Consider the following 27,646-nt stretch of genomic DNA (forward strand, 5'->3'; position numbering starts at 1 on the left):
AATACAAAGAAGGCACCACACAGCGTGAACAGAAATGGCCAATTGTGGCTCACTTGGTCCCACCCTTGCTGGTTTATATAAGAGTATAAATTGGCACCCCCGGTGAATTTCCTTGTCCTTTTCCTTTATACCTGCATGATTCTTCATTTAGTAGATCCGGTGCATTCCCGCTTTCAACCTAACAGAAGGCCTTTCATCAGTTTCACTATATTTTAGTAAATAATAACACAAGGCAAGTTTATACCCAAAAGTAGCTTTATTCCTTTCATGAAAAGAATTTATACAGATTATCTCCATGTTAATCCTGCTATCACAAAAACACGAGTATTGCAAATAATATTAGTATAATCCTGGAAATATATTTCTGATGCCTGACTTAATGAGGAGAGAGCTGGTGCAAGTGCTCAAATGAGTTTATTCCAGATTGCCCTTCAGGTGCCAGAATGGGTTGGTATATGCCTAATAAAGCTAAGTGCGTGGGGCATTTGACATGGATTGGTGACTGTAGCCAAATTTCTTTTCCCTTCAGTCTTCTACTGCAGATTCCATGACTGGATGAAATCCTGTAGTAATTGCTGTAAATCTTCTCCCAATGATTAGTTTTTCTGGTAATAGTACCACTTGTCCACTGGATGGACAAGGACATGAATGCAGTGACAGAAAAAAGTAGGGGAAAAAGAAAAATAATTAAAATATTTTATTGTCAGAGCATTAGTTAAAGCTTCTGATAAGGTAAAGCCTGAGCTTTAGCGGGTGCACAGAAATTACAATAAAAATCAGTTTCTTCTAATTATGCTTTGTATAATGCAAATTTGCTTTCCAGCATAGAGCAGGCGTAGGAGTAAGTGTTCACTAGCATTCTGGATTAGAGCCTGAAACTATGAACTTTACAGGATAATAACAGGTCTAGCATGAATACCTTGCTTGCTTAGCTGCTATTACCTTTGTGCTCTGATCTATTGTGTCTCGTCATATTTTTCAAATAATCATTCAGTTTTAAAATTGCTCTTTAATATCTTCAACCAGGGGAAGAAGGGCAGCATTTTAACTGAACTGCAAATAATGACATAAAAGGCCATCAGCAGCTCTAATGCGAGTTTCGCACAGCATTTATATTAAGAATGCTGCATGTGCCAGTTCACGATCTTGTCTTCTAAAAGAATAACTTCTTAACTAAAGACTTAAGAGGGACTAGAATTACATACCCCCCACCCCCCTTCTGACGTATACAGTAAAAAAGGTCAGTTATATATTACACAAGGTCATTTGTCATGATTCCTATTTCTGCTGATCTGGTATATCAACTATATCAGGCACTGGTTCCCATTTAATTTTTGTTTTGTTCCTGAGTAAGGTAACTGTTGCTGACCAAAACATTGTGCTAGTTTAGATATAACAAAAAAAAGAAAAAAAAAGAAAAAGATAAGGTCATGGAATTATGGGAGCAAAAGGATTCCAAATCAGTATAAATTGCAAGTATAATGAATAAATCTGAGGAGCAGATGTGAGATTAGATCTCACTGCAAAAAAACTATTCATTCTTATTGGACTTTAAGTAGTGTATTTATCAGATGATGGACTCACTTGGACTAACTTTCGCCCACTGATAAATCGATTCTTAAAATCCCATAGGAATGAATAGAAAGTGGAAGCATTTCGCTGTGACAAGCTCTAATGTCACATTTTGATAAATCTGACCCTAAGGGGTAGATTTATCAAGGGTTGAATTTTGAAGTGAATAAAACTTCGAAATTTGACCATCGAACAGGGTAGTCCGACATTTTTTCCGAGGATTTTTAAGATCGTACGATCGTTTGATTTTACAAAAAAATCCTTCGACTTCTCAAAACTTAGCCAAATACTGGCTATAGGTTCTAGGAGGTCCCCATAGGCTAACATAGCAATTCGGCAGGTTTAAGGTGGCGAAGTGTCAAAGTCAAAGTTTTTTAAAGAGACAGTACTTCGATTTTCGAATGGTCGAATTTCAAATGGTCGAATTTGTGAAGTATTTTCAATTCCAATCGAAGTCGAATTTGGCCTATTAGATGGACGAAGTAGCCAAAAATTACTTCGAAATTCAAAGTTTTTTAATTCGAAAATTCACTTCGACCTTTGATAAATTTGCCCCTAAGTATTCATAGTAGATTTATTGGGTGATACCAGGAAGCAAAGAAGTTGCGCATAACATTTTGAGTATGTGGGTTTACCTCACCCTTTCTTAAGTGCTCATTTATATAAAAACATATGAAGCCCTGTGAATATTATATGTAAACACAGATACAGATATATCTACTGGACAGAACAATTCTGCATTCAAATCAAGCCCCGAGTGTTTGTATCCACTCCCCACTGCAGCTCATTGCTGTAGCAAGTGTCCTGATGTAAAAGATTAAATGACTGTACTAGGGATGGGCGAATTTTTTCGCCTTGTTTCGACGTGGATATGACGCCCATAGACTTGTATGGCGGCTTGCGTCAACATTTTTTTTGACGCCCGTAGACTTTAATGGGCTTTGACCACAATTCGCCTGTGGCAAATTTTTTACGAAACAGCTCAGATTCACCCCATCCCTAGTCTGTACTGCGCCTCTGAGCTTTAAAGATTTCACGTATCAGGCTCTGTTTTATAGCCATTTCATTCTAATAAGATGCAGTTTCCCCTCTTAAATTACCGCAGGAACATAGCTTGAAACAAGGCTAAATGTCTTATTTTAGTACTGATTAGAACATGTTTGCCTTTCCAATAAACAGCAAAATATATTTGTCCTAGCATGAGGGTCTCTGTGGAAAAAGCACAGCAATACAAACAGGGACAGTCGATATTTAAATGAAATATCCCAAAGGACAAATTAAACACCAAGCAAGGTACCTCACAGTATTTAAGGGAAAGGATAGTGTACTTTTAAAGATATAGATGCAATAAGATTCCCAAACTTACCATTTTCTGAGACAGGACTAGGGGGTCCACAAGGAGGTGTCTGAAATAAACATTAAAGTTAATCTTTACAGTAAAATAACAATACACATTTTTGACTATTGCCTTTCTTACCTATTAAATGTTTTATCAAATTCATTTACTCATTCCCTTGTTGAAATCATTCCATTCTCAAGTCCTTTTTGAGCCACCTGACCTCCACCCTTCCTTTATAGCCTGTCAGAGCTTTCTAAAATCTCATCTATCTAGTATGTCTGGTACAATCTAAGCACTACAGTGCAGTCCCATGAGACACAAGGATACACTGAAAGAAGGAAGGGCATTGAGAAATCTATGCAAAAATATTTACAAGAAATACAGAGATAAAACATACATCTGTAATTACCAATTAACTGTAGCTCTCACTTACTAGTCTATAAAAACTCTGATTTATAGCTCTGCAACAGCAGCAAGGCAATATTTTTATACATATCTATATGTAGGGATGTGCCAAATTCAATATTTCTGGATGCATATAAATACCAAATCCATCATCATATATTCAATGCAATTTTGTGGAAAACTTGTGCAGCCAACACTAGGGGATATTTGCACTTGGGCAGTAACCCATGGCAAAAGAATCAAATGTTTGCTTTAAAGGGGAAGGAAACCTAGTCGGCGCAAACCCCCCACCCCCCCTCCCGTGTAGGCGAAGATCGCGTGGAAGAAGATGTCGTCTGTGAACTCCGTGGACTGGACCTGCGCAGAAGGGTAAGTAACAAGTTAGGGGCATTTGCCCAGCGGGACGGGTAGGCCAGGGGGGAGGAGGGAGGGTGGGCAACAAACGGGAGGGGGGGTGGGGGGTTTGCGCCGACTAGGTTTTCTTCCCCTTTAATTCTTCAACCTACAGTTGGCAGAAAAAAAAATCACTAATATAAGTGAGCCATGTGTATTTCTTTAACTTCACTTTCCCAAACGTACAGCCTTCACAATGGATTCCACTTCTTCTGCCTTGGAGACGAATGGGCTTTCTTGCACTGTGACATTCATGCTGAAATGGAAAAAAATCAAGCAATATTTTTAACATTCCTTGTAAAGGCATGGGATCTGTTATCCGGACACCTGTTATCCAGAACACCCCGGAATACAGGAAGGCAGTCTCCCTTAGACTTGATTTTAAGCAGATAACTCAAAGTTTTAAGAACAATTTCCTTTTTCTTTGTAATAATAAAACAGTACCATGTACTTTAGGGTACCTAAGCTGCATGAATCCATATTGGTGGTAAACAATCCTATTGGGATTATTTAATGTTTAAAATATTTTTAACAGACTTAAGGTATGGAGATCCAAATCATGGAAAGATCCCTTATCCGGAAAACCCCCAATGCCCGATTAGGCCCAAATGATCAGGTAAGGGTGTCCAAACAGTTTATTAAAGGATGGCCTTAGAAGGGCTGGCTATTTCACCTTGGAACCAATAATGGAATAAATTGTAGTGGCTATTAATAACATAAATTACTAAGGAGGTAGCTATTTTCATGCTTTATTAGGTCATTGATTGGAGCACACAATCGTGTACTTATCTGGTGTGGCACACAGACATGCAAACCCAAGAACATGACGGTGTAGTTGGTAGCAGTTATTAAAACAACGGTTATGGATATTTATAGAAATGCTCTTTTCAGTTGTAGTCACACTGTAGGTGTAACTTGTTCTACAGGTTCCTTGTTGGAGGTTTTTTTCTTCATTCTCTAGGGCAGAGTGCATAGTCCTATTTTCTACATTATGTCCAGCTCCTCCAAACACAGAGGACTGATACACAAAACCAGGACAGATACCCACATCCATTTTATAGCTTTGTGAATGAATAAATGTGATAGTAAGACATGTAAAGAATATTGCTGTGAAGTATGGCCACAGTGGTTAGTGTATAAGAAACAAAACCTACCAATTGATTTCTCCTCCTTCTACTTTTTTAGCCACCAGTGCCTTCCAGTGCTCATGAGTACTTTTAATGATATTAATGGCAAAATCCTGCAAAATGACACAAGCCAAAAAGAATCAGAAACAAACAAGGAAATCAGCAGAAGATGAAGCTGCATGCATTTATAATTACATTGGGCATCTCCTAGTGAAATACTCTGGTGTTATAAATCTAATGTAAGTAAAAAGTAAGTAAGTAAAGAGTGCTGGCAAATGTTTCATCTCAAAATGCTCTGGCACTTAATTTCAGTGGGTTTTGAGCTGGTATAAAATAATGACCTAAATGAAGGGGTGAGTCTGACATGAAGCCACTTGTAAGGACTACTACTGGGTTGTATAAATACAACATTTCATGTACACTATTAGGTGTAAAATCTTTTCCACAACTTATAAATACGGCCCATAGTTTATTTATTCTGCCTTTTTAATTACCCGGTTATTATGGTTCTATAATCACTGAACAAATGGTAATTATTGTACAGGGATGACTATTTACACCTCTTTTTTATACCCCAAGCTTATACATTTACCATGTTTTTCCCTTAAAGGAGAAGGAAAGCTACTGGGCAGTTTATAGCCAATAGATTAGCCACACTAGTGATAGCTAGAATGCTATATTTATTCTGTAGAATGCTTTACCATACCAGAGTAAACAGCTCTAGACGCTCTGTTTGTTTAGGATAGCACCTGCCATATTAGCTTGGTGTGACATCACTTCCTGCAGAGTCTCTCCATGCCCGCTCATAGTGAGCAAACTGAGCATGCTCAAGCCCTGCCCTGGAAGTTTAAGCTGAAAGAAGGAAGTCTGATACAGAAGTCCATGTGTATACAATAGAAGGAAAGAAATGCAGTGTTTGTTTTGACTAACAGCCGCATTACTTTGAGGGTTTACTGGTGTATTTATATAGATATTTCATAAAGTTTACTTCGTTTTAACCTTTCCTTCACTTTAAGAGAGTATTAAAAATAAAAGGTGGCAGAAAGAGTCTAAAAAGGAATGAAAGTTTCTCTATTCCATAAAGCTAATTATCTTTATATTACCACTGCAGCCTATATTTTTCAGAAGGTAGCTTCCTGTGCCCTAGATTTCCTGTTATGCAATCTCTTGCCATCTTATCATTTGCTAACTTGCCCTGTGATGCTAATTTCATTTCAGTTGATTGTGCATGTAAATCATAGTTACCTTATTTTTAAATTCTGCTTCAAAGGCAAACTGGTTTTCTGGCTTTCCATCGGGAACTTTGTACCGTCTGAACCAGTCAACGGTGGATTCCAGATAATTGGGTTTCAGTCGTCTGACATCTTCTATGTCTGACAGTAAAACATAATAAAGCCTTTTTGTAACATACTCCAATTATCTAGAACACTTGGTGCAATTTAGAAAAGTGCAGAGCTATAACTCAAAAGTTTGCCATTTTTTTGAGCCAATTGGTTGGTCCAATTGGTTAAGAAGCCAGCGAACAAGAAAACAATGTAATTGGAAAATGCTATTTATAGAGACAAAGATATGTCTCCATGCTGTTGGACGTTGCAGAAACTAATTTAGTGAAAATAAAAAGAACTTCAGACATGTCTCAGCAATTATGATTTAGTTAGTTAAACCCACATAACATGATGTGCAAAACTTTATGCACTGCTGTACAAATTGTACCTTTCATTGGGCTGTTTTATGTTTGGATGTTACCTAGTACAGTTTTTAAACCCTGGGCTGACTTGCAGATTGACTACCTTGTTTCACCTTGCTTTTAAAAAGCAAAAATGGTTTATGGCCCCTATCACAATGGTGTTAGATTGAAACATGATTTTAAACTATTTCTTGGAAACAAATGTCACACGGTATATGAGAAAGGTTTTAATTCCAAGGTAGAGAACAACATTTCATGTTTGATCTCTGTCTATCTTCTTATGTAAGAACTAAAGATCTTATTGGTTATCTGCTGTTTAAAAATGTTTCCAGATGTTTGAAGACTACAACTCCCAACATGCTTTACCTGTAGAATATATGATTTTTAAAAAAATATCCACAAATCAAAGAAACTAATATCGCACAGTTTGCGTATGGAGAAAAGAAATTGAACAGAGGATAAATCTTTCAGCAATACAGTGATTAGAAGAAGCTTTAAAATCAAACATGACATATTTACACTAAAAATGACAAAGGTTTTTACATGGCATTTGCAGTCCTTAGACTTCTGTGGTGCTGAAAGTCCGTGGGGACATCTCAGACATAGAAATGGCAAACACATTTAATATCAACAATAGAAAGGAGCATTTCGGAGCTGTTCTTTCTTGCAAAGGTGATGTTCCAAGCACTGACTGATAGGCATAAACATTTCTGCTTGCCATTTGTATGTATTCTTTTCTTCTTTGAGGTACAAATGAGAATTTCAGTTTTGCATTACAATCTGCATCCAAAGTGGTCATTCTTTTTGTTTATAGAATGAATCTGAAGTTTTTTTTTATTAATTTTTTTCAGTACAGTGATCACATTGCCAAATACATATTAGACAATCAAGATAAAGGCAATCCAGCAGAACGCACATTATACAAAATCGCAATATGATAATATATTAACAGCACCCAATCAAGATTATCGATTCCACATGTACTTATAATTATAAACCAAGAAAGAAAAAATAAACAAAAATAAAACCTATATAAAAAAAAAAAAAAAAAAAGGGGGGGGGACATCTTCCTCTACATTACCATCAGCATCCATAATCTCTTAATAACATAACCAGTCATCAATAAGTATCATAATACAATGATTGAACTATCAATGTTCCTCCAGTTGGGAATACACTTGCCAAAGTGGTCATTCTTTTTGTTTATAGAATGAATCTGAAGTTTTTTTTTATTAATTTTTTTCAGTACAGTGATCACATTGCCAAATACATATTAGACAATCAAGATAAAGGCAATCCAGCAGAACGCACATTATACAAAATCGCAATATGATAATATATTAACAGCACCCAATCAAGATTATCGATTCCACATGTACTTATAATTATAAACCAAGAAAGAAAAAATAAACAAAAATAAAACCTATATATAAAAAAAAAAAAAAAGGGGGGGGGGACATCTTCCTCTACATTACCATCAGCATATCTTCCTCTACATTACCATCAGCATCCATAATCTCTTAATAACATAACCAGTCATCAATAAGTATCATAATACAATGATTGAACTATCAATGTTCCTCCAGTTGGAAATACACTTGCCAAGGATGCCATATATCAAAAAATTGTTTGTACCTCCCTAAGGATTGAGCCGTTAATTTCTCATAAAGATATACTCTCATCAACCATTCTTTAACTTTGGTAATCTGTAAATATGGAGACTTCCAAGCTGCTGCAATCATTTGCTTTGTTGCATTAAATATACAAGTAATCAAGTTGCTGAATTTTTTATGTGGGTTTTATTAAGTCTTTGCACTTTCCCTGTACTATATCTTGACCTGTTAATCAGGAGGGAGGGTTACACCAGATCAATAAAACGCAGACCATTCAAATAACAGATTTAAAGATATCATAACCCTGAATCATTCATTATATGTAAATGTTGTGGTGGATGTGTAAGGTAGCCGCATAAAATCCACATACTGCATGGCTAAGTGGCAGTTGATTTAAAATGAACATGCTTGTGTGTGTCTACTTAAAAAGCAGGAATCTCATCCCTATATATTAAGAAAATAAATATATTGATGAGATAATTCTGTCTTTCTAATGAAACCCTTTTGGACAGTCCCATAGATAGGAATAGTTGAGAAGACAGTTAAAAGTTTTAAAAAGTTTTGAAGAAATAAGATCAACATTTAAAGATGTAGGCAAGAAAAAAAACATTTTATTTAACTAACTTGAATATTTCTCTCACAACCCTTTACCCACCCAAGATCATCCAACATACATTTTGGACAAACCACACTGCCTAGAATCCATTTTCCTAAAGTTCTCCTCCCATGGCACAAACCAGGTTGAAACCAAGGAACCGATTATGTCACCTAACTTCCCCAAAAATATAAATGCAACACAAAGGGGCCAATTTATCATGCTGTGTAAAAAAAAAAGCAGAGTGATGTATTTCTGGTGATGTTGCTCAGAGCAACCAAACAACAGTTAGATCTTTGGTTTTGTTTTCTATGAGAAACATCAATCTTTTTACACAGCATGATAAAAAGACCCCATACTGTAGTTTGCAGTCAGCCTTCTGGTCTTCACAAACAGCCGCTTGGTTTCTGAGGACACCTGTGGCTGCCCTCATATTATAGTGCTGTATTGGCAAAGGGCAGGTCAGTATGTAGGTATTCCCCCACCCCCAAACTTACACATTATTCAGACACACAAGTTAGGAAGTGGCATATGACAGTGGCTGCAATGTGGCTCTACACTTAATGCTTGCCATAGGCAGGGTCAGCCTAGGCCTTTTAAGGATTTTTAAAAAAAATTAAGCATAAGGTGCACGGCAGACAGAGCGGTGAAAGAATGCTCTCTTCCCTCAGTTATTATTTACACAATATTTACATTTCTGGCCTTACTATCAGAAAGCAGTTGTTGCACTGGGTATGTTATGATTACTTAGAATTGTAGTGATGCAACCTTCTAAATAATTGTATCCATACTAATATTTAGCTCACTTACCATTGTAAAGAGAAGCTTCCGGGTCATCTGCATTTATGGCTATGATCTTCCAGTCTGTTTCTCCCTCATCAATTAATGCCAGGGTTCCCAGGATTTTCACCTTAATAACTTCTCCTCTCTCGCACACCTAAAAGGAAAAGCTGCTGTAAATTACATAGGTATGTACATTATGAAAAGCAAGGCTTCAACAAATACACCTATTATTGTCTATATTACAGTAACACGTTCCATTCCTGCACTCAAACATCTGTCTAAATATGCTGCAATATTATGCATGAAATTATTACAATCGTGATTTCACTGTTGTCTGAGATATTGTTTACCCGCCTATTTTCACTAAATACTTAGACATTTGTACATGTAGACTTCTAGTTCTGAATCAGAATAACATGCTTCCATGCCAACTGCAAAAGGTCCATAATAAAATAGCCACAGCATATAATGTTTTATTATTACCTTGCTTCCAATATCACAGACATCAATTGGGTCATTATCACCACCAAAGCCTGTGTTCTCATCAATATGAGCTGGATTTTCCCATGTCTGAAAGATAATTAATGTTAAATATTTACGGTTAATTAAAAGGCATTGTATTTTTATATGCATAAAATAAGCTAATATGCAGCAATATATCAGCAATATATCTTTCATAGCTGCCATACCATTTGATAAGCAATTCTCAACAAAAATAAAACAGGACCAACATAAAGCTGGTCAAATAGAGAAAACCCACTCCATACAGATTCAGCAGCTTATTTGCTCAGCTATGGGGACAAAGTGACAGCCAGTCCAACCAATTGCTGGCAGATTTAATAACCCTGTATCCAAAATAAAAGGTGAAACTGCATCCTACTGCACAGTTTAACATGTTAAATGTTATAATAGTGTAAAAATTTTACCCACTGCATAATTCTTCCTTTGTAGGATACTAGGAATAAAGGGTTTTTTTTTGTTAAAATTGGCATCATTATAGGTAATCCCCACAGCAATCATAATAACATTTCCACGCCATGTGCAGAAAAATCTTTAGCTAGTAGTTGTCTTTTGTAGGGACACATTAGCGTACGCTGCAAGGTTCCTGTGCATTATAAAGCAAAGGGAGAATGAACACAAAGTAAAGCAAAAGTTGAATAAGATACAAAAAAGGTCTGGGAAATGGAAAAGACAATTTCAAGTATTTACACATTAGCAACCCCACTTTTAGATCTGTTAATGCTTCTGCACAACAATATGCTCTAAATCTTCTTTATTCCATATCTCTAAAAGTAGATGTGGAGGCAAAAGGGAAAGAAATGTGAAAAGGAGTGTGGGAAGACTGAAAGAGAAAAAGAAGCAAAACATGACAGAGTGAGTAAGAGACTAGGGGTGTGAAAAAGGAGTGTGGGTAGATTGAAAGAGTGAACAAGAAGGGGAAGAAAAACATGACAAGGTGAGTGAGAAAGCAAAAGGGGTAGCCAAGGAGTGAGTGAAAGGGCAAGGCATGGAGAAGCAAGGGTTATAAGAAAGGAGAGGGACATATGAAGAAAATGTGTGAAAGAGAGAAAAAGAGAGACTAAGAGAATGAAGGAAGAGAGAAAGCAAGTTGCAGATGACTAGCTGGAATTGTTAACTAGCATTCCAAATTCGAGATGTTCCATAAAGGGCCTTCAAGGACATGTAAAGCCTACATTTTCCTACCATGTATATAAGTTGGGCACATCTCCCTCACCCAAATGGCATTGTTTGTACTGCATACATCCCCTCCGTTTGCCAGCATCATTATATTTCACTAAAACAAACAGCTTTCACCTGGGGGCCATTTTCCCTCTGACACATCATCAGTGCATTTATATCTGCAAACAGCACATATGGCTAAAAAGTTCACGCGATTGAAGAATGCGGGCTAACAAAGGCAGAATTTACTATGAGGACAAGTCCTGCTTGGATTCAGCACTGTAATGGTTACTCTGAGCTCAGGAGAGGGGGTTGGGATTTAAAAGGAGCAGACAGCTAGAGCAGAGTTTCTATGGGAACCAGCAATGCCATCTTTTCATTGGCTGTTAGACTGGAGAGTGTATTCATTAATCTGAATTGCGAAAAACTGAGCATGCCCATGAACCAACAGCCAAAGCAAATTCCTGAGGGAGGGGGCAGAGTGGGTTAGAGAAGCAGACGGAATCCTAAGTGATAAAGGGGATGCTGCAGCCTTACTATTAACCCTTGAACAACCAGAGTGGCAATTAACTAATTATTAACTAACTAATTTCAAAGAGGCTGTTCATTGATTACATTTTTGTGTGAGGGGTTTACATGTCATTTCTAGGGATGCACCGAATCCAGGATTCGGTTCGGCCTTTTTCAGCAGGATTCGGAATATGCAAATTAGGGGTGGGGAGGGAAATCGCGTGACTTTTTGTCCCAAAACAAGGAAGTAATTTTTTTTCTCCTTTCCACCCCTAAATTGCATATGCAAATTAGGGTTCGTATTCGGTTCGGTATTCGGCTAATCTTTCACAACGGATTCGGGGGTTCGACTGAATCCAAAATAGTGGATTTGGTGCACCCCTAGTCCCTTCAGATAAATAACTGATTTGATAGCTGTACATTAAAGCTAGTACTGTGGTGTAATCACATGAGAATAAGAAAACAAAAATGTATTCACCAAAGCAATGCTATGATTTATTTTACTTTCATGCAGCTGGAGGCAAAGTCTCTCGTTGGGGTGAAAAAGCTATTTATTAATGATTTTCAGTGAGACAGGGATGCTAGACCTGGATTTTGACTAATCATGCAAGCATACCAAGATTGCTTGACCTTTCTCTCTGACATACATCTCCTGACAGACCTTTACAATAGGAATGCTTGTATTAATGGGTACTATGGGACTTTTAAGCTGTCGGTACAATAGTTACTTACTGAAGCGGGGCAGATTCACCTACTGGGTGAATGTAAATGAAGAAAGTTGACAAAAGAAAGAGAGAAGTGATGCTATGGAGTAAAGGAATAAAGTGCGTGGGCAGGCAAAGGTGTCATCAATGGGTGGTTTTTCTGACATAGGAAGGAGAACAGCAGCCTACATTTTGGCCTTTCATACAACCATAATTAGAATATCATTCATTTACAGACCCAGTTGTCTTTATTCTGAAAATTCATGGTATTGTGCACTAATTAGAACTAGAAATGCAGCTCATAAAATGTTATTTCTAAATACAAATCTGCATCAGCAATGAACAATCTTATATAACCAAACCTTACATGACTGCAGTTTTATAATTATTAAACCTTTGCACTGGATATACATGTCTTTTGTGATGTGTTCTGTACAATTTGATGCATTCACATACATAAGATATTGCGTGAAAGAATTTCCATTATATAATGTATTTGTTAAAGTACAATTGTCCGAAATGGTAAAGAGATTACCAGTATGCTATTTAACTGCCTACGCATTGCTAAACACAATTGTGCTCTACAGAGAATTTATTTTTTATTATACAGTTACTTTACTGCTTCGACTTTGCAAATGACACCACATTTCTCCTACAACTTAATAAGGAGACTTTCCTTTAGTTTACACAACAACGCTTCTTGACAGGGGTCACCGATAAACTCAGTGTAAGCTAATGGCTACAGAATAGTGTGTGACATAAAAGCCGTGGTTCTTAAGGCGGCAATTGCCTTTCTCAATGCAGGTACAACATTTTCCTTGATTGAAAGGCAGGGAAGATCTAAATGGATTTTTTTGGGAGAGTAAAATTTTGTATGTCAAAAGCGCAGGCACGAAGAAATCAACAAAAGTTACCAGGTATGGGACTGGTTATCCAGCATGCTCGGGACTTGCCGTTTGGCAAATCATGGATCTCTCCGTAATTTGGATCTTTTTACCTTAGTCTACTTGAGAATCATTTAAACATTAAATACATCCAATAGGCTGGTCTTGCTTCCAGTAAGGAATAAGTATATCTTAATTAGGACCAAGTACAAGGTACTGTTTTATTATTACAGAGAAAAAGGAAGTAATTTGAAAAAATGTGGATCATTTGTATAATATGCAGTCTATGGGGCAAATTTACTAAAGGGTGAAGTAGCTAACGCTGGCGAAAATTCCCCCTTTACTTTTTACAGGGTGATAGGCTGAAAAAGATCAAATTTTTTTTTGGGGTACCCTCCTTCCCCCCTACATTTGATAACATATGACACCTAAACTATACTGTGGACACATGTGTAGGGCAATACAACACCTCTATATAATTTTATTAAGGTTCCCTGGCCTTGTGTAGTGTAATGTATTTGCTGCAGCATATACGTCCATTGTACTTTAACTGCACGCTGTATGCAAATTAACCAACGCTAGATTAACTTTGAACTGATGATCGTATGTCGCAGGTGTTCGGTACCCTGTACGCAACTTCGGATCTTCATGAATTAGCGCTGTCCAGACAAATTTACACCTGGCAAAGTGTTTTGATGCGCGAGAAGCCAGCGCTGGCGAATTTTCACGGGTAAGTAAATTTGCCCCCATGGGAGATGGCCTTCCTGTAATTTTGAGTTTTCTGGATATGTTTCCAGATAACGGATAACTTACCTATTTAGGCAAACATACAACTGGTAGGCCATCAGAGACCTGCTTTGTTTTACCAGGATGGTGGGATACTTGAGAAGTGAGCTATAATTTTCATCATTATTTAGTATAACCTGGAGAATGGTGACTTCACGCATTTCATAGTATTATTAACAACTAACCCCTATATGTAATAAAAGGCACTAAGTTTGCCGAGGAGCAGTCACTCATAGCAACCAATAAGATGTTTGCTTTGAAACAGGTGACCAGCAACTGCAGCCTGCTGATTGGTTGCTATGGGTTACTGCACCTAGGCAAACGTTGTGCAGACAGCAGACCCCTGATCTTAGTAATGTGCGGGTACGCCCGATACCCGCGGGTCAGGCGGGTTCGAGCAACTTCTTCCTGCTCTCCCCGCCCACCACCCGGAAATGCCGGTTTCCAACTTGATTTTTTAAAGACGTGTGCTTCCTGCCCCACCCCTTTTGTAACGTCATCGGCGGGGCAGGCCTTAAAATGGAAGCAGGAAGTCGGGCTCGGGTGGGTTAGGGTCGGGTTTCACCCGACCAGCGCATCACTACCAAATATATATTGATGCAATTGGATACAGGGAGTATGACTTGCTTTAACTTTATACATGTACAGGAATGGTGGTTGGTGGCTCAATGGACAACCATACAATATCCCTTTCAAATAATCATAGAATCTCTAATCTTAACAAACGGCCAATCACAGCCCTTATTTGACATCCCCATTCTTATGCTTGTGTTGCTCTCCAACTCTTTTTACATTTAAATGTGGCTCATGAGTAAAAAATGCTCTGCTCTAAGGGGTGTATCTATTAATATTGGAGACAAAAATCACCAGTTACGTTGCCTATAAAGGTGACTTTTCAAATCTAATTGATGATTAGTTGCTATGGGCAACATCACCAGTGATGTTAATAAATATTCTGCTTAAAGGAGCAAAAGGAACACAGCTTTTAGAGGTGTGCTCTCAGAAGACTAGCATTTCTTTCTTCTCTAAATTATACATACAGTAATTCTCTTTTGTTCCTACTATCAAAATGATCAAAGAAGAGTTTTAGGGAGCTGCAACATGATTCTATGATTCTATGCTTATAGTCTACAGTTTACCAGGGCCGCCATCAGAAATCACGAGGCCCTGTATAGCAAAATTTTCTGGACCTGTGGTCCCCGCCTACCCGACACCTCAGTAAAAAGTCCACACAGACACCAGTGTTAAAATTGGCAAACCCCTCACTCAAGTTATAAAAAGCCATTGGTGGTCAGGGCCCCCCCTATAAATTAAAAAAAAAAAAAAGTGGCGCCAGGGTTTTTACAAAAACATTGGTGGTCAGGGCCCTCTACAGGTTTTAAAAAAATCATTGGTCACCAGAACCCCACTATAAATTGAAAAAAAATGTGCCAGGGCCCCCCAATAAAAGTTTTTACAAAAACATAATAAAAAAAAAAAACATTAAGAAATTTGCTGCAAATTCGCGCCTCGCAAATTTATTCGCCCATCACTATTGACAGTACATTGCAACTAGATTTGTTTTGTTTTAAATCAAATCTTGAGAACAAGTTGGTGATGACTAAGAATGCTTATCTCATCCAATATCCACATCTTGCATTGGGTATATAATTTTGGAGACCTGACACCTTTTATATCAATTTTACACATCAATACCTCCGGAGAATCAGTTTTCAAAATCCTCTTCACTACAGAAAAACAAATGTGGTTAGACAGGAGCTGTTCAATATGTGCAGGGTCTCCTTTCACGCTTGTCAAAATAATTTCTTTCTTGGCTCACGCATTGGCACCCCTACTTATTTACAAAGCATATGCCTGTATTGTCATCAACTACTTCTAACAGCTCTAGTGCTTCTGTGCCAATACAAGATATGCAGGAACTTGCAGGAAATTGCACAAGAATGTATTTTATAAAGGACTAATGGATGTGACTGGAGTCAACAGTGAAAAACCAAGATCCACTGGAGTGAATATAAAAATTAAATGTATGTAAAAGTATGACTGATGTTATCTGTAAATTTGTCACACTGGGGATTTTCTTATTTATCAACACAAAAGTTCTATATATTTTGTTCTTATCAACAATCTATAAATAATAGGTTTATTGTAAGGTAAATACTGGTTGTTAAGTAAACAAACAGTGTACACAGATACATTTCTAAAACAGCACAGATTACAGAGCCGAGCTAGACAAGTAATCTGTACAGAAGTTAGTGTAATGACAACCCTGAAAGATGGTAAAGTAAATGATGCAATTGTAAGGTGGGCTGAGGCACATAACTCTTTGGCCTACCAGACTTAAAATAGAATCGGGAATAGAGTGGGAAGTTGAAAAAGAACCATGGAATAAGCAATGTGCATGATTATATGGTTGAAACTTTCAATCATACTGTGTGAATGAACCATACGGCAAATCAATCTAATTTTTCCTACCATGCTAGGGAAAATATATATATATAAATAGCGCCCCACCAAATACAAGAAAATTATAGGGTGGTGCAGTGGCACACATACGCTTGTTCTCATTCGGCAATAAACACTGTTGAAACTGTTTAAATGTATAATAAAATGACTAGAGAGTCCTGTAAACACAGAATTATACACACTTGTTCCTGTTAGAGAAGTTGTGAGCTGAAAGTGATCCCAGTACCTGTGGCACGGCCCCATAGTTCCAGATATAACCTTTATGAGGGAATACGTTTGCAACAAAACGAAGCTTGCCTTTCTTCACTTCTTGCTTGATTGGATTCAAAGGGTCCTTTGTGGCAATCTGTGCATACAAATAATTCTACATTTTAGAATATTGCAAAAATAATGAATGCAGCAAAACTGACATTACAGTGTGGGCATGAACCGCTGTAATGCAGGAACTGAAAGGAATTGTTCAGTATAAAAATAAAAACTGGGTAAATAGGTTGTGCAAAATAAAAAAATTTTTTTCAATATAGTAAGTTAGCCAAAAATGTAATGTATAAAGGCAGGAATGACTGGATGTATAACATAATAGCTAGAACACTACTTCCTTCTTTGCTGCTCTTTTGGTTTCCACTGATTGGTTACCAGGCAGTAACCGATTGGTGACTTGAGAGGGGGCCACATGGGTCATAACTGATGCTTTTGAATCTGAGCTGCATGCGGAGGATCAATTGCAAACTCACTGAACAGTTATGTCCGATGTGGCCCCCCTTCAAGTCCAGACTAACTCAGCGTTAGAGAGCTGAAAAGCAGGAAGTAGTGTTCTGGCTATTATGTTAAGACATCCGCTCACTCCAGCCTTTATAAATTAAATTTTTGGCTAACTTACTATATTATAAAAATGTTTTATTTGCACAGCCTATTTAGCCAGTTTTTATTTTTACATGGAACTGTTCCTTTAAGCTCTAGATAACGTTCTTATTCTTTCGATACAGTTCCTGGATATAACATGAAATGTCCTAGTTCAGATTCCCTGTACCTGTTAAGTTATCTCATTCAGATTCAAATACGAGTCTTTCCCAGTCATTTTCTGCAGCCAGAATGATAATGTATATTTCCTTAACTGCTGTAGTACATACCTTTACCCACATTTTTTACTTTTTCGTGTATTTTTTCCGACATGTAATATAACTTTATTCAAGTACATGGACTTTTACTTTGAAGTAAAGATCTGCCTCAGTCTTTCTAACCAGTAAATAAGCAAGATAATCCAGTTATTACACAACAATCCGAGTAATCATTAGAAATAGGGCTGGATAGTGGTACAGAATATTTATTGTTTGCATACTGCCAGTGCACATCATTAGACACACAAAGAGTCACATCCATAGCCCTTCACGTGTATGCAACAGCTTTACCCACAGTTTTCAGCCAATGCCAGATATTCCTCTGATTCCAATATTTGAAAGCAAAAACAAATGAAAAATGACCACATTTTTTGCAAAACTGTTAGTGTGGAAATAATATAGAGAATAAAGTTTTTATTTTGCAACAGGGGTTACTTTTTTTTATAATACACAAGTTTCAGTGAGTCGTGTGACTGAAATGACATCACTAAGCTTCGATTATAACCGATGACATCACTAAGCACCGTTTATAAGGATATCATTTACAGGATATTCATGGCTCTTGTCTATGTGAGGTGGTTGCATAGCTGAAGACACAGCACTGGTTCAAAGAAGATAATTACATAGGACAAAAGGAATATTAACAGACATTATTGGGGATATGGCCAAACATATAGAGTGAACAGACAAAACAGAAAGGAGAAAACTTCTCCTGTCAAGTTGGTTTATAGCTGATACAGGAAAAAAACTAGGGAAGCACCGAATCCATTATTTTGGATTCGGCCGAAGCACCGAATCCTTTGCGAAAGATTCAGCCGAATACCGAACCCTAATTTGCATATGCAAATTAGGGATGGGAAGGGGAAACATTTTTTATTTCCTTTTTTTCTGACAAAAAGTCACGCAATTTCTCTCCCGCCTCTAATTTGCATAAGCAAATTATGATTCGGTTTGGCTGGGCAGAAGGATTCGGGCGAATCCGAATCCTGCTGAAAAAGGCAGAATCCTGAACTGAATCCTGGATTCAGTGCATCCCTAAAAAAAAAAACACGGAGATGTTAGCGTTGTGTCTCATATCTTTTCTGATATGACCCATATGAATTGAATTTTACAATGAAAACTTAAAGGGGTGGTTCATCTTTAAGTTTTTAGTATGTAATAGAATGGCTAATTCTAAGCAACTTTTCTTCATTATGTATTTTTTATAGTCTTTTAATTATTTGCCTTTTTCTTTTGACTCTTTCAAGCTTTGAAATGGGGGGTCACGACTACCAAATATTGCCTGTCAGACTAAATACAAATGTATTGTTACTTTTTATTACTCGTCAGACCCTCTCCTATTCATATTCCAGTCTCTTATTCAATTTAATGGTTGCTAGAGTAATATTGATCCTAGCAACCAGATGGCTGAAATTGCCAACTAGAGAGCTGCTGAATAAAAAGCTAAATAACTCAAAAACCACAAATAATAAAAACTGAAAACCAACTGCTATTGTCTCAGAATTTGACTCTCTACATCACACGAATAGTTAACTGAAAGGTGAAAAAAACCCTTTAAATTCAACATTAAATCAATGCTTTAAGGCTTCCGTAAGAGTAAATTCATAATGGGCCCATTTCAATCTTACACCTTAATAATGCAGATCATGAGACAGGTCTGTTTTCTTTTTCTTATAGAACTGTTCTTACCAAGTTTATGTTTTTCAATGTTAATTGTTGTAGATTAGGCACATACAACATTTTAAAAAAAGCCATTGCAGCTCTATTTCATTTATATGCAAAACCACTCATTATACAAACCTCCATTTTGGCATTGGTCCAGCGGGGTACTTCTACTACCATGTTGAATATAGCCTATAGAAAGGGTCAACAAAAAAAAAACAAAATTAATAAAAATATAAAAACATTGTTTTAAATGGAGAAGAAGATGACTTTTTTAGCAGTTTATCATGTGGAACCATGAACAGCATTTAGTCACTGGTATAGAGTGCAGGATTGCGGGGAAAAATGCAGAAAGTGCACACTGGGGTTTATTCACAAATGCAGCAAATCTATAAGAAAACCATAAATGTGCATGGGGCTTTTTTTTATAGTTTCTATAGCTTTCTGGATTGGATTTGTTCCTTAAAAGTAACAACACAGGGGGTGCTTTGTGGCCATGGAAAATTGTGCTTTCCTGTGGATGACAAAGTACCTGAAAATACCTTTTCATTGACACCAAATTGTGCGATTACATGATTGAAGTGTTTCAGTCTTGTCAATGTTGTCTGTAATGATACGGTATTCTTGAGCACAAAGGACCCATGTGTCAATGATAAACATGAATTCTTTTAATCTCAACAACACTGTATAGCCTTGACAAAACTTTTGTCTCTGAACACAAACAAATCTTCTTTTGATTTGTTGGGCCCATGCACAGCTGATCATTAAATAGAAATTGTGTGTATTCGCCATGCACTGGTAGTTTATTATTTGCTCACACATGACCTGCCGCTACTTTACTTTTTTTGCTGTTTTGTCTCCATTTCTCTCCCAAAGGCAAAAAAAACTCTTCTACATTTTATGCTCACCCCCTGCCTTTACAATTTGTGGAATTCAAGAATAGAAACTTTAGCAAAACTTTGTGGCAGATGCATCTGCTTTGTGGGTAATCATCGCTGAAAAGCTAGGTCAGTGTTCCTGGGGGATCCACACATACTGGTTGAAGAGATTATCTACACTACTTCTGCCAGAAGCAAAGTGGATGTTTTTGTCACTGCAATTTAAAGGGCACCTGTCACTAGAAATAGTTTCCCCTCATCAGAGGTGTGCACACCAGTAGGGGGATATTGATATTAAAATAATATTCCTTGTAATTTAAGCAGTCCTGCTTGCCTGGGTGTAACACCAACTGTTCGCATTCAGTCCTGTATGGAAGATGTCCGCAGGTCTTATTAAGCTTCTTTATTGTGGGGCGAGGTTTCAGCTACCTCTGTAGTATTTTTCAAAGTAAAAGAGCGAAACCTCAGACTTCTTCCAGGAATATATTTATTTGACCCGCCAGTGCTAGGCCACCCACATTGGGAGGAAGCTCCCAGTGCAGATGGCCATTTTGGGATATACAAATGCACCGAATGAATGTCACAGCTCGCTCATGTACATGCGTGTGATGTCAGATTGATAGGCGCCTACATCAGAAGCTCATTGTGAGCATGCACACTACATAACATGGCTGCTTGCACCGGAAGCTCCCTCCAGGTGTGGGTGGCTTAGTACTGGCAATTTTTGAAATAAAAAAAACAACGATTGTTTCCTCCAAACCGGAGTGTGGGCTCTATTAACCCGCATCTCTGGTGGGGGAAACTAATATAGGGTGACACATGCCCTTTAAGCCTAGAAATCATTTTGGGAGTGGGATCTGTTATATTGGATCCCATTATCCAGAAATTTTCCACAGTCCTAATCAAAGGAACAGTAACACCAAAAAATGTAAATCTTTCAAAGTAATGAAAATATAATGCACTGTGCTGCACTGGTATAATTGGAAACTCTAATAGTTTATATAAAGAAGCCATGGTGTAGCAGTGGGGGCAGTCATTCAAGCTGAAAAAAGGTACAGGAAACACAGCAGATAACAGATAAGCTCTATAGTTTATAATGGGATACTTTAGAACATATCTGTTATCTACTGTGCATCTTGTGCTTGAATGTTCTCCATTGCCACACAGCAGCTTGTTTATATAAACTGTTACTGTTCCATTCATTTGTTTGACCATATTGCTTCAGTAATAATAAAACAAACCTTGTGTTTAATTTTTAAAATACATGTTGGAGGTCATACCGTCCTGCTTTGTTTTTGTTTCAATGTAAATTTTAAATGATTTTATTAGTAGTTTAACAATTAGACGCATGACAGATAATAGATCCCATACATAAATATATATATATATTTTTTTATACTGTATACACCAGTTATATTCTTAATAGCAAGAACTACACTGTTTCTGCAGTAGAAGTCTTCAGTGAGCATCCCCCCAGCTGCTGAATTACAACTCCCAGCATCCCAGAATGAATTTGCTCAATCCTCCATCCTAAATGGCACTTCCTACAATATCTCCCAAATGTATTGCAATTAGGAAATGAACTGCTGAGGATAGGTACAAAAAGTGACCCAAATCAAATACAGGATCAAGCCATAGGAAGCGATAAATAATCCATCTGACCAATCTGTCATTATACAGGCTTAGGGGCCGATTCACTAACTAAGAGTGAAGGATTCGAAGGTAAAAAACTTTGAATTTCGAAGTTTTTTTGGGCTACTTCGACTACGACTTCGAATCAAAGGATTCGTAGTAAAAATCGTTCGACTATTCGACCATTCGATAGTCGAAGTACTGTCTCTTTAAAAAAAACTTCGACCCCCTAGTTCGCCATCTAAAAGCTACCGAAGTCAATGTTAGCCTATGGGGAAGGTCCCCATAGGCTTGCCTAACTTTTTTTGATCGAAGGACATTCCTTCGATCGTTGGATTAAAATCCTTCGAATCGAAGGATTTTATCGTTCGATCGAAGGAATTATCCTTCGATCGAACTATCTGCGCTAAATCCTTCGACTTCGATATTCGAAGTCGAAGGGTTTTAATTCCTAGTCCAATATCGAGGGTTAATTAACCCTCAATATTCGACCCTTAGTGAATCGGCCCCTAAGTGTACAGTCCTTACAAAGTCATGTTCTAGACGTATAAAAGCAGTTGTTGATCGCAGAACTGTGCAGCTATAGACAACTGGCTATCTACAGATCCCTTTATGCTGAAACCATATGATCAAAAACCTCTTGGAAAATAATTCCTTTTTTAGAGTGCAGCTCCTGTAAGACAGGGCCAGTCCTGAACAGCAGCACATGGGTTAATCCTTATTTTAGTGTTCTATACTAATCTAAAGCAGGAAACATCTCTCTAATCCCATCAGTAGCTGGCAGAGAAGCAGTGAGCAAAAAGGGATTTAAATCTAAATGCATTAAGTCATTTCATGCTGCAATCTAATACCTAAACTCAGATCAAGCTGGAAAAAAGGACTTAAAATAGCAAAGGACACATCTCAAAAAGTGATTTTCCCATGTGGAGTTTAAATATGAAGGCATGTTAAGAGGTCAAGTACAAAACCAAGCAATGGATCAATACACATTTTACGGAAATGAAAGAGAGCTCTGGAAGTAGACTAATCCTTTGTCTGCGTTTAAGAATCATGTTGTAGCTTGAAATATACAGACATGGATGCTCAGAAAATGCCATGGATGCTCAGAAAATGCCAATCACTGTATACCTCTCAGAATACAGGACAGGGACAGGGGGATTGTAGTTCTACAAATACAAAAATCACTGATCGGCATCTTAAAATAATTTAATTAAGGTGTATAAAAGTGAGTTAATCTGTACCCAAAGCTAGGAGTTATTTTTTTATCATATCATGTTATATTTTAACAGTGACAGTCATTACAATACACTAGCATCCAGATCAGGGGTGTAAGACAGACTGCAGCCCAGCAGCTGCTAGTAACACGCCCCATTGGAAGATTTGATAATGCCATATTTTATAACATATCCGCATAATAGATCGTAAGGCTTTTGGGATAGGGATTTGGCTGTAGAAATGGTTATAGTGAGTTTGCCATTCTGCATAGTAAACAAGTGTACACCTTAAATGAAATTGATTAATGAGCCAGATAGGAGAGATTTAGGGGTATTTGTAATGAGGGCATTTTGATTGATGAGGATTGAAGGATAAGGAAAACCAATATATATTACTTATTTAAAGCAGCTCACTCCAGCCCCAATTCCTTATTTTATTTTAAGGGGTCCCTAATGGGAAGAGCAAGCTCACTGTATGCGCTGCCTACTACAGCCACCTAACATACATGCAATCCAGGATAGCAGACTTTCACTCTTGCTAGCAAACATGGCACCACATTCCAGCACAAAACCAGCACAGATGTGCAAGATTTTAAAGTTCCTGGGGCGAGGGGCGGATTTTTGTGGATAACAAAGCTGTGTAACTCTAGGAGGGTGTCAGCCAGTGGCTACTAAAGCAAACAAAGCACTAACTGCCATGCATAAATAGGGCAATAACTTGAGGGATGAAAACATAATCGTGCCTCTTTATAAATCACTGTGAAGGCCTCAGAAGTTTAAAGGGATACTGTCATGGGGAAAAAATTTTTTTTCAAAATGAATCAGTTAACAGTGCTGCTCCAGTAGAATTCTGCACTGAAATCCATTTCTCAAAAGAGCAAACCAATTTTTTTATATTCAATTTTGAAATCTGACATGGGGCTAGACATATTGTCAATTTCCCAGTTGCCCCAAGTCATGTGACTTGTGCTCTGATAAACTTCAATCACTCTTTACTGCTGTACTGCAAGTTGGAGTTATATCACCCCCCTCCCTTTTCCCCCCCAGCAGCCAAACAAAAGTACAATGGGAAGGTAACCAGAAAACAGCTCCCTAACACAAGATAACAGCTGCCTGGCAGATCTAAGAACAACACTCAATAGTAAAAACCCATGTCCCACTGAGACTCCTTCAGTTACATTGAGAAGGAAAAACAGCAGCCTGCCAGAAAGCATTTCTCTCCTAAAGTGCAAGCACAAGTCACATGACCAGGGGCAGCTGGGAAATTGACAAAATGTCTAGCCCCATGTCAGATTTTAAAATTGAATATAAAAAAAAAAATCAATCAGTTTGCTCTTTTGAGAAATGGATTTCAGTCCAGAATTCTGCTGGAGCAGCACTATTAACTGGTGCGTTTTGAAAAAAACAAGTTTTCCGATGACAGGATCCCTTTAATTTAAAGTGGTGCAGGTGGTAGGGCAGTGAGGTTAAAGAATGCCCTGCTGTGTGATGTTGTGATGGCAGATTCTATTAATTCCTTTAAGAGGGGTTACGATGATTTTTTTTTTTTTAACAAGTATAATATCCAAGGCTATTGTGATATTGGATAACTGGTTTCCAGATAACGGATACATATATATATATATATATATATATATATATACATATATATATATATATATATATATTTATAGTTATATATGTGTGTTGATAGGGGTGTATAATTATGTGCATATATGTGCAATGGGTTTAATTTGGAGGGGTTAAACCTGATGAACTTTGGTTCTACTTAATTCTGTAACTATGGTCTAGGAGAAGGGTGGGACTCATAGGTATTATTACTTTTCTTTTCCTTACCCTTTGCCACCAGGTGTACAAAACACCAGCATGATCCTATTTTTATACCATTGTCATGCATTCTGCAGCAGGTGTCACTTAAGGAGTTACTATTGCATACCCCTTAACATTTCAACACTGATTCATCCAGTGCACTGCCCGTTTTACACAAACTTAACTGCAGTAGTACAGAAATGAAGCTATGTTTAATGTTAGAATGTGGGATGAGGCAAGGATGGGGGCAAAGAAGGAGTGTAGAGTATAATGGAGAGTCATCTGGAGACTAATGGGTAAATAAAAAGTAATGCAGATAAAAATGTTCACAAAGACCAGTGCGAATGTTACCGGCCATGTTTGCCTCCTTTTTGACCGATCACAGACCTCAACAAAGTTTGCGACCAAATGGCTTTTATGAACATTCGCAGTGTGTGTAATAAAATCTCTCAATCGTAAAGTGTATTTTATGAGAAATATTTAACGAAACACCAGAGCAGGTGTTAACGCTAACCTTTGCTTAGTGATATAATATTCGTGATTTATGATATTTATGATTTTACATTGCGAGCAGCGTTAAACATAAAACGCCAATTTAAACAACACTTGCGACTTTTAATACATTCCCGCTTAAAATTTAAAAGGTGAACCACTCCTTTAATTTTCTAGACATGTTTATTTTAATAAACTACATTTAGGATGACTGTGTCTCTTTAAAAAGTAAAAAGGAAGATACAGATTTGACAAGGTGCATGCATGCAGTTTAAATACTGTAGCGCAAAGGACTTTGCTGCCCTTTGATTATCTCCTTGCAGAGATATCTAAACAGAATACAAAAGCTACAGTCTGGGTGTTCTTGTCAGGATATAGATTTTCTACTGGATTCCCACTGTTTCTAAAAGTTGCTTCCAATCATTAAGTTAGGACTTTTTTTTATTTGATCTAATATGATTAAAAGTCTGCTATACAACAGGGAAAGGTGATGCTGCCAATCTCATTCCCCAAGCCACCTTTCTGTATCTGGACATTACTCCACTGCTCTGCCTGCTGTAAGGACAAAAACAGCCAAGTCCTTCAAGAGCAAGGGATGTCATTCATGCCGTTAGCCTTATCTTGGAGAACCACAAGCACTTTTTGTCTTTACAAACCCCAGAGCTGTCTACCGGAGATTGACGGTCAAATTACATTTGGAAGACTGGCATGTGAAAATATCGATTGAAAATAAAAAGACATTTAAAAAGAATCAACTGAACAAAAAAATAAAATAAAACAAAACTACAGCAGCTTTAACCCAATAATGAAATCAACTTTTCATTATGAAGAAATTAATGCATAATTATTGTGCCTCTCTTGTAGGGACAATGGCCCAGATAAAGCTCAGAAATACTCTGCTATTGGTTTCTAGGCAATTAAGAGAACTTTAACTGCACTGGTCCTTCCACTGAGCTTTGCCTATTTTCTATTCCTTTCTTATCTCTTGCCATAATCCTTTTATTGTGTGGGAACTATAAAGAGTGTGCACCTGATGTCCGTGGTGGTTGTAAACATTATTTCATACTAATTAAACAAAGGTGCAGTAAATGTACCTGTACATTTACCGCACCTTTGCTTAATTAGTATGAAATAATGTTATCCAGAATGTTTGGGACCTGTGGTTTCCGGATAACAGATCTTTCCATAATTTGGATCTTCATACCATAGGGTGACGGCAGACCGGGAGATTAGTCTCCACGCAACAAATCTTTTCTACTGCGGGTGACTAATCTTTCCAAATGCCTTTCAGCCGGCAAGAATGCGAATCGCTTCAGATTTCTGAAGAAAGTCTAAGTTTCTTTGTGAGGCACTTCGGAAATTTGAAGTGATTCGTATGCCATCCCGCCCGCGATTCGTATACTTACTCAGAAAGGTCTATATAAACACTCCAGTAAACCCTCAAAGTAATGCTGCTCTTAGTCCTCTGTCTAATTTGTATAGATGGGCTTCTGTATCAGACTTCCTATTTTCATCTTAAACCTCCAGGGCCAGGGCTTGAGCATGCTCAGGTTGCTCCTTTTGCCCCTCCCTTCTCTCCTCCATACTGTAATCTGAGCCCAGAGCTATGAGTGAGCAGGTAGAGACTCAGACAGGAAGTGATGTCACACCAAGCGAATATGGCAGCTGCTATTCTAAACAAACAGAGAGAGCTTCTAGAGCTGTTTACGCAGGTATGGTAAAGCATTCTGTAGAATTAATATAGTGTTATAGTTTGCACTATTGTGGCTAATATATTGGCAATAAACTGCTTTGGTAGCTTTCCTTCTCCTTTAAGCCTGATGTGGAGGAACAATGCTATGTTTATTAGTTGGACCTGAATAGAACAGCAGCATTAAACTAAGGAATATAAAGTATTTCCAGGAGCATTCCAAGCCTTAATTTGTTACTATATATATTGTTATATTGCTGGAAGGTTTATTGGGCCGCTGTCATTTGTCAGCCTGACCTGAACCTATAAATTGTAGAATGTATTTACAGCCACTACAGCAAGTTGAGGAAAACATGAATACATGTCCATGTAGGTGTTTCTGTTAAGTGCCTGGAAGACACATAAAAACATAAATTAGGTTATAACACATATGGTACTCCTGGGCCTTCTGCTGAAGGTTAGGGTTTTCCCAATTTTTTATGGAACTTATTCAACTGAACATTATTTTTATTACATTGCCCATGTTTAGGCTAGGGCCACAACATATAGATCTGCTCCCCTGCTGTTGTTCCTTTTCTGATGCGCTGCCTGCCCCTGAAAACATTACCCC

The 27,646-nt window shown here is 37.6% G+C and overlaps 1 protein-coding gene across 1 annotated transcript in view; it reads right to left on the reverse strand.

Moving 5' to 3' along the window:
* Nucleotides 1-241: 241 nt before the first annotated feature.
* Nucleotides 242-27,646, reverse strand: part of ppa2.L (pyrophosphatase (inorganic) 2 L homeolog) — a 45,227-nt gene continuing 17,822 nt past the window's right edge. The window contains 9 exon segments of the mRNA NM_001092561.1: nt 242-628; nt 2,939-2,978; nt 3,896-3,965; nt 4,864-4,949; nt 6,082-6,209; nt 9,542-9,668; nt 9,998-10,084; nt 16,768-16,887; nt 19,460-19,513. Of these exon segments, the coding sequence (NP_001086030.1) occupies nt 597-628; nt 2,939-2,978; nt 3,896-3,965; nt 4,864-4,949; nt 6,082-6,209; nt 9,542-9,668; nt 9,998-10,084; nt 16,768-16,887; nt 19,460-19,513 (744 nt within the window). The 3' untranslated portion in view covers nt 242-596.

This window comes from Xenopus laevis, chromosome 7L (genome assembly GCF_017654675.1).
Source record: "Xenopus laevis strain J_2021 chromosome 7L, Xenopus_laevis_v10.1, whole genome shotgun sequence".
NCBI lineage: Eukaryota > Metazoa > Chordata > Amphibia > Anura > Pipidae > Xenopus > Xenopus laevis.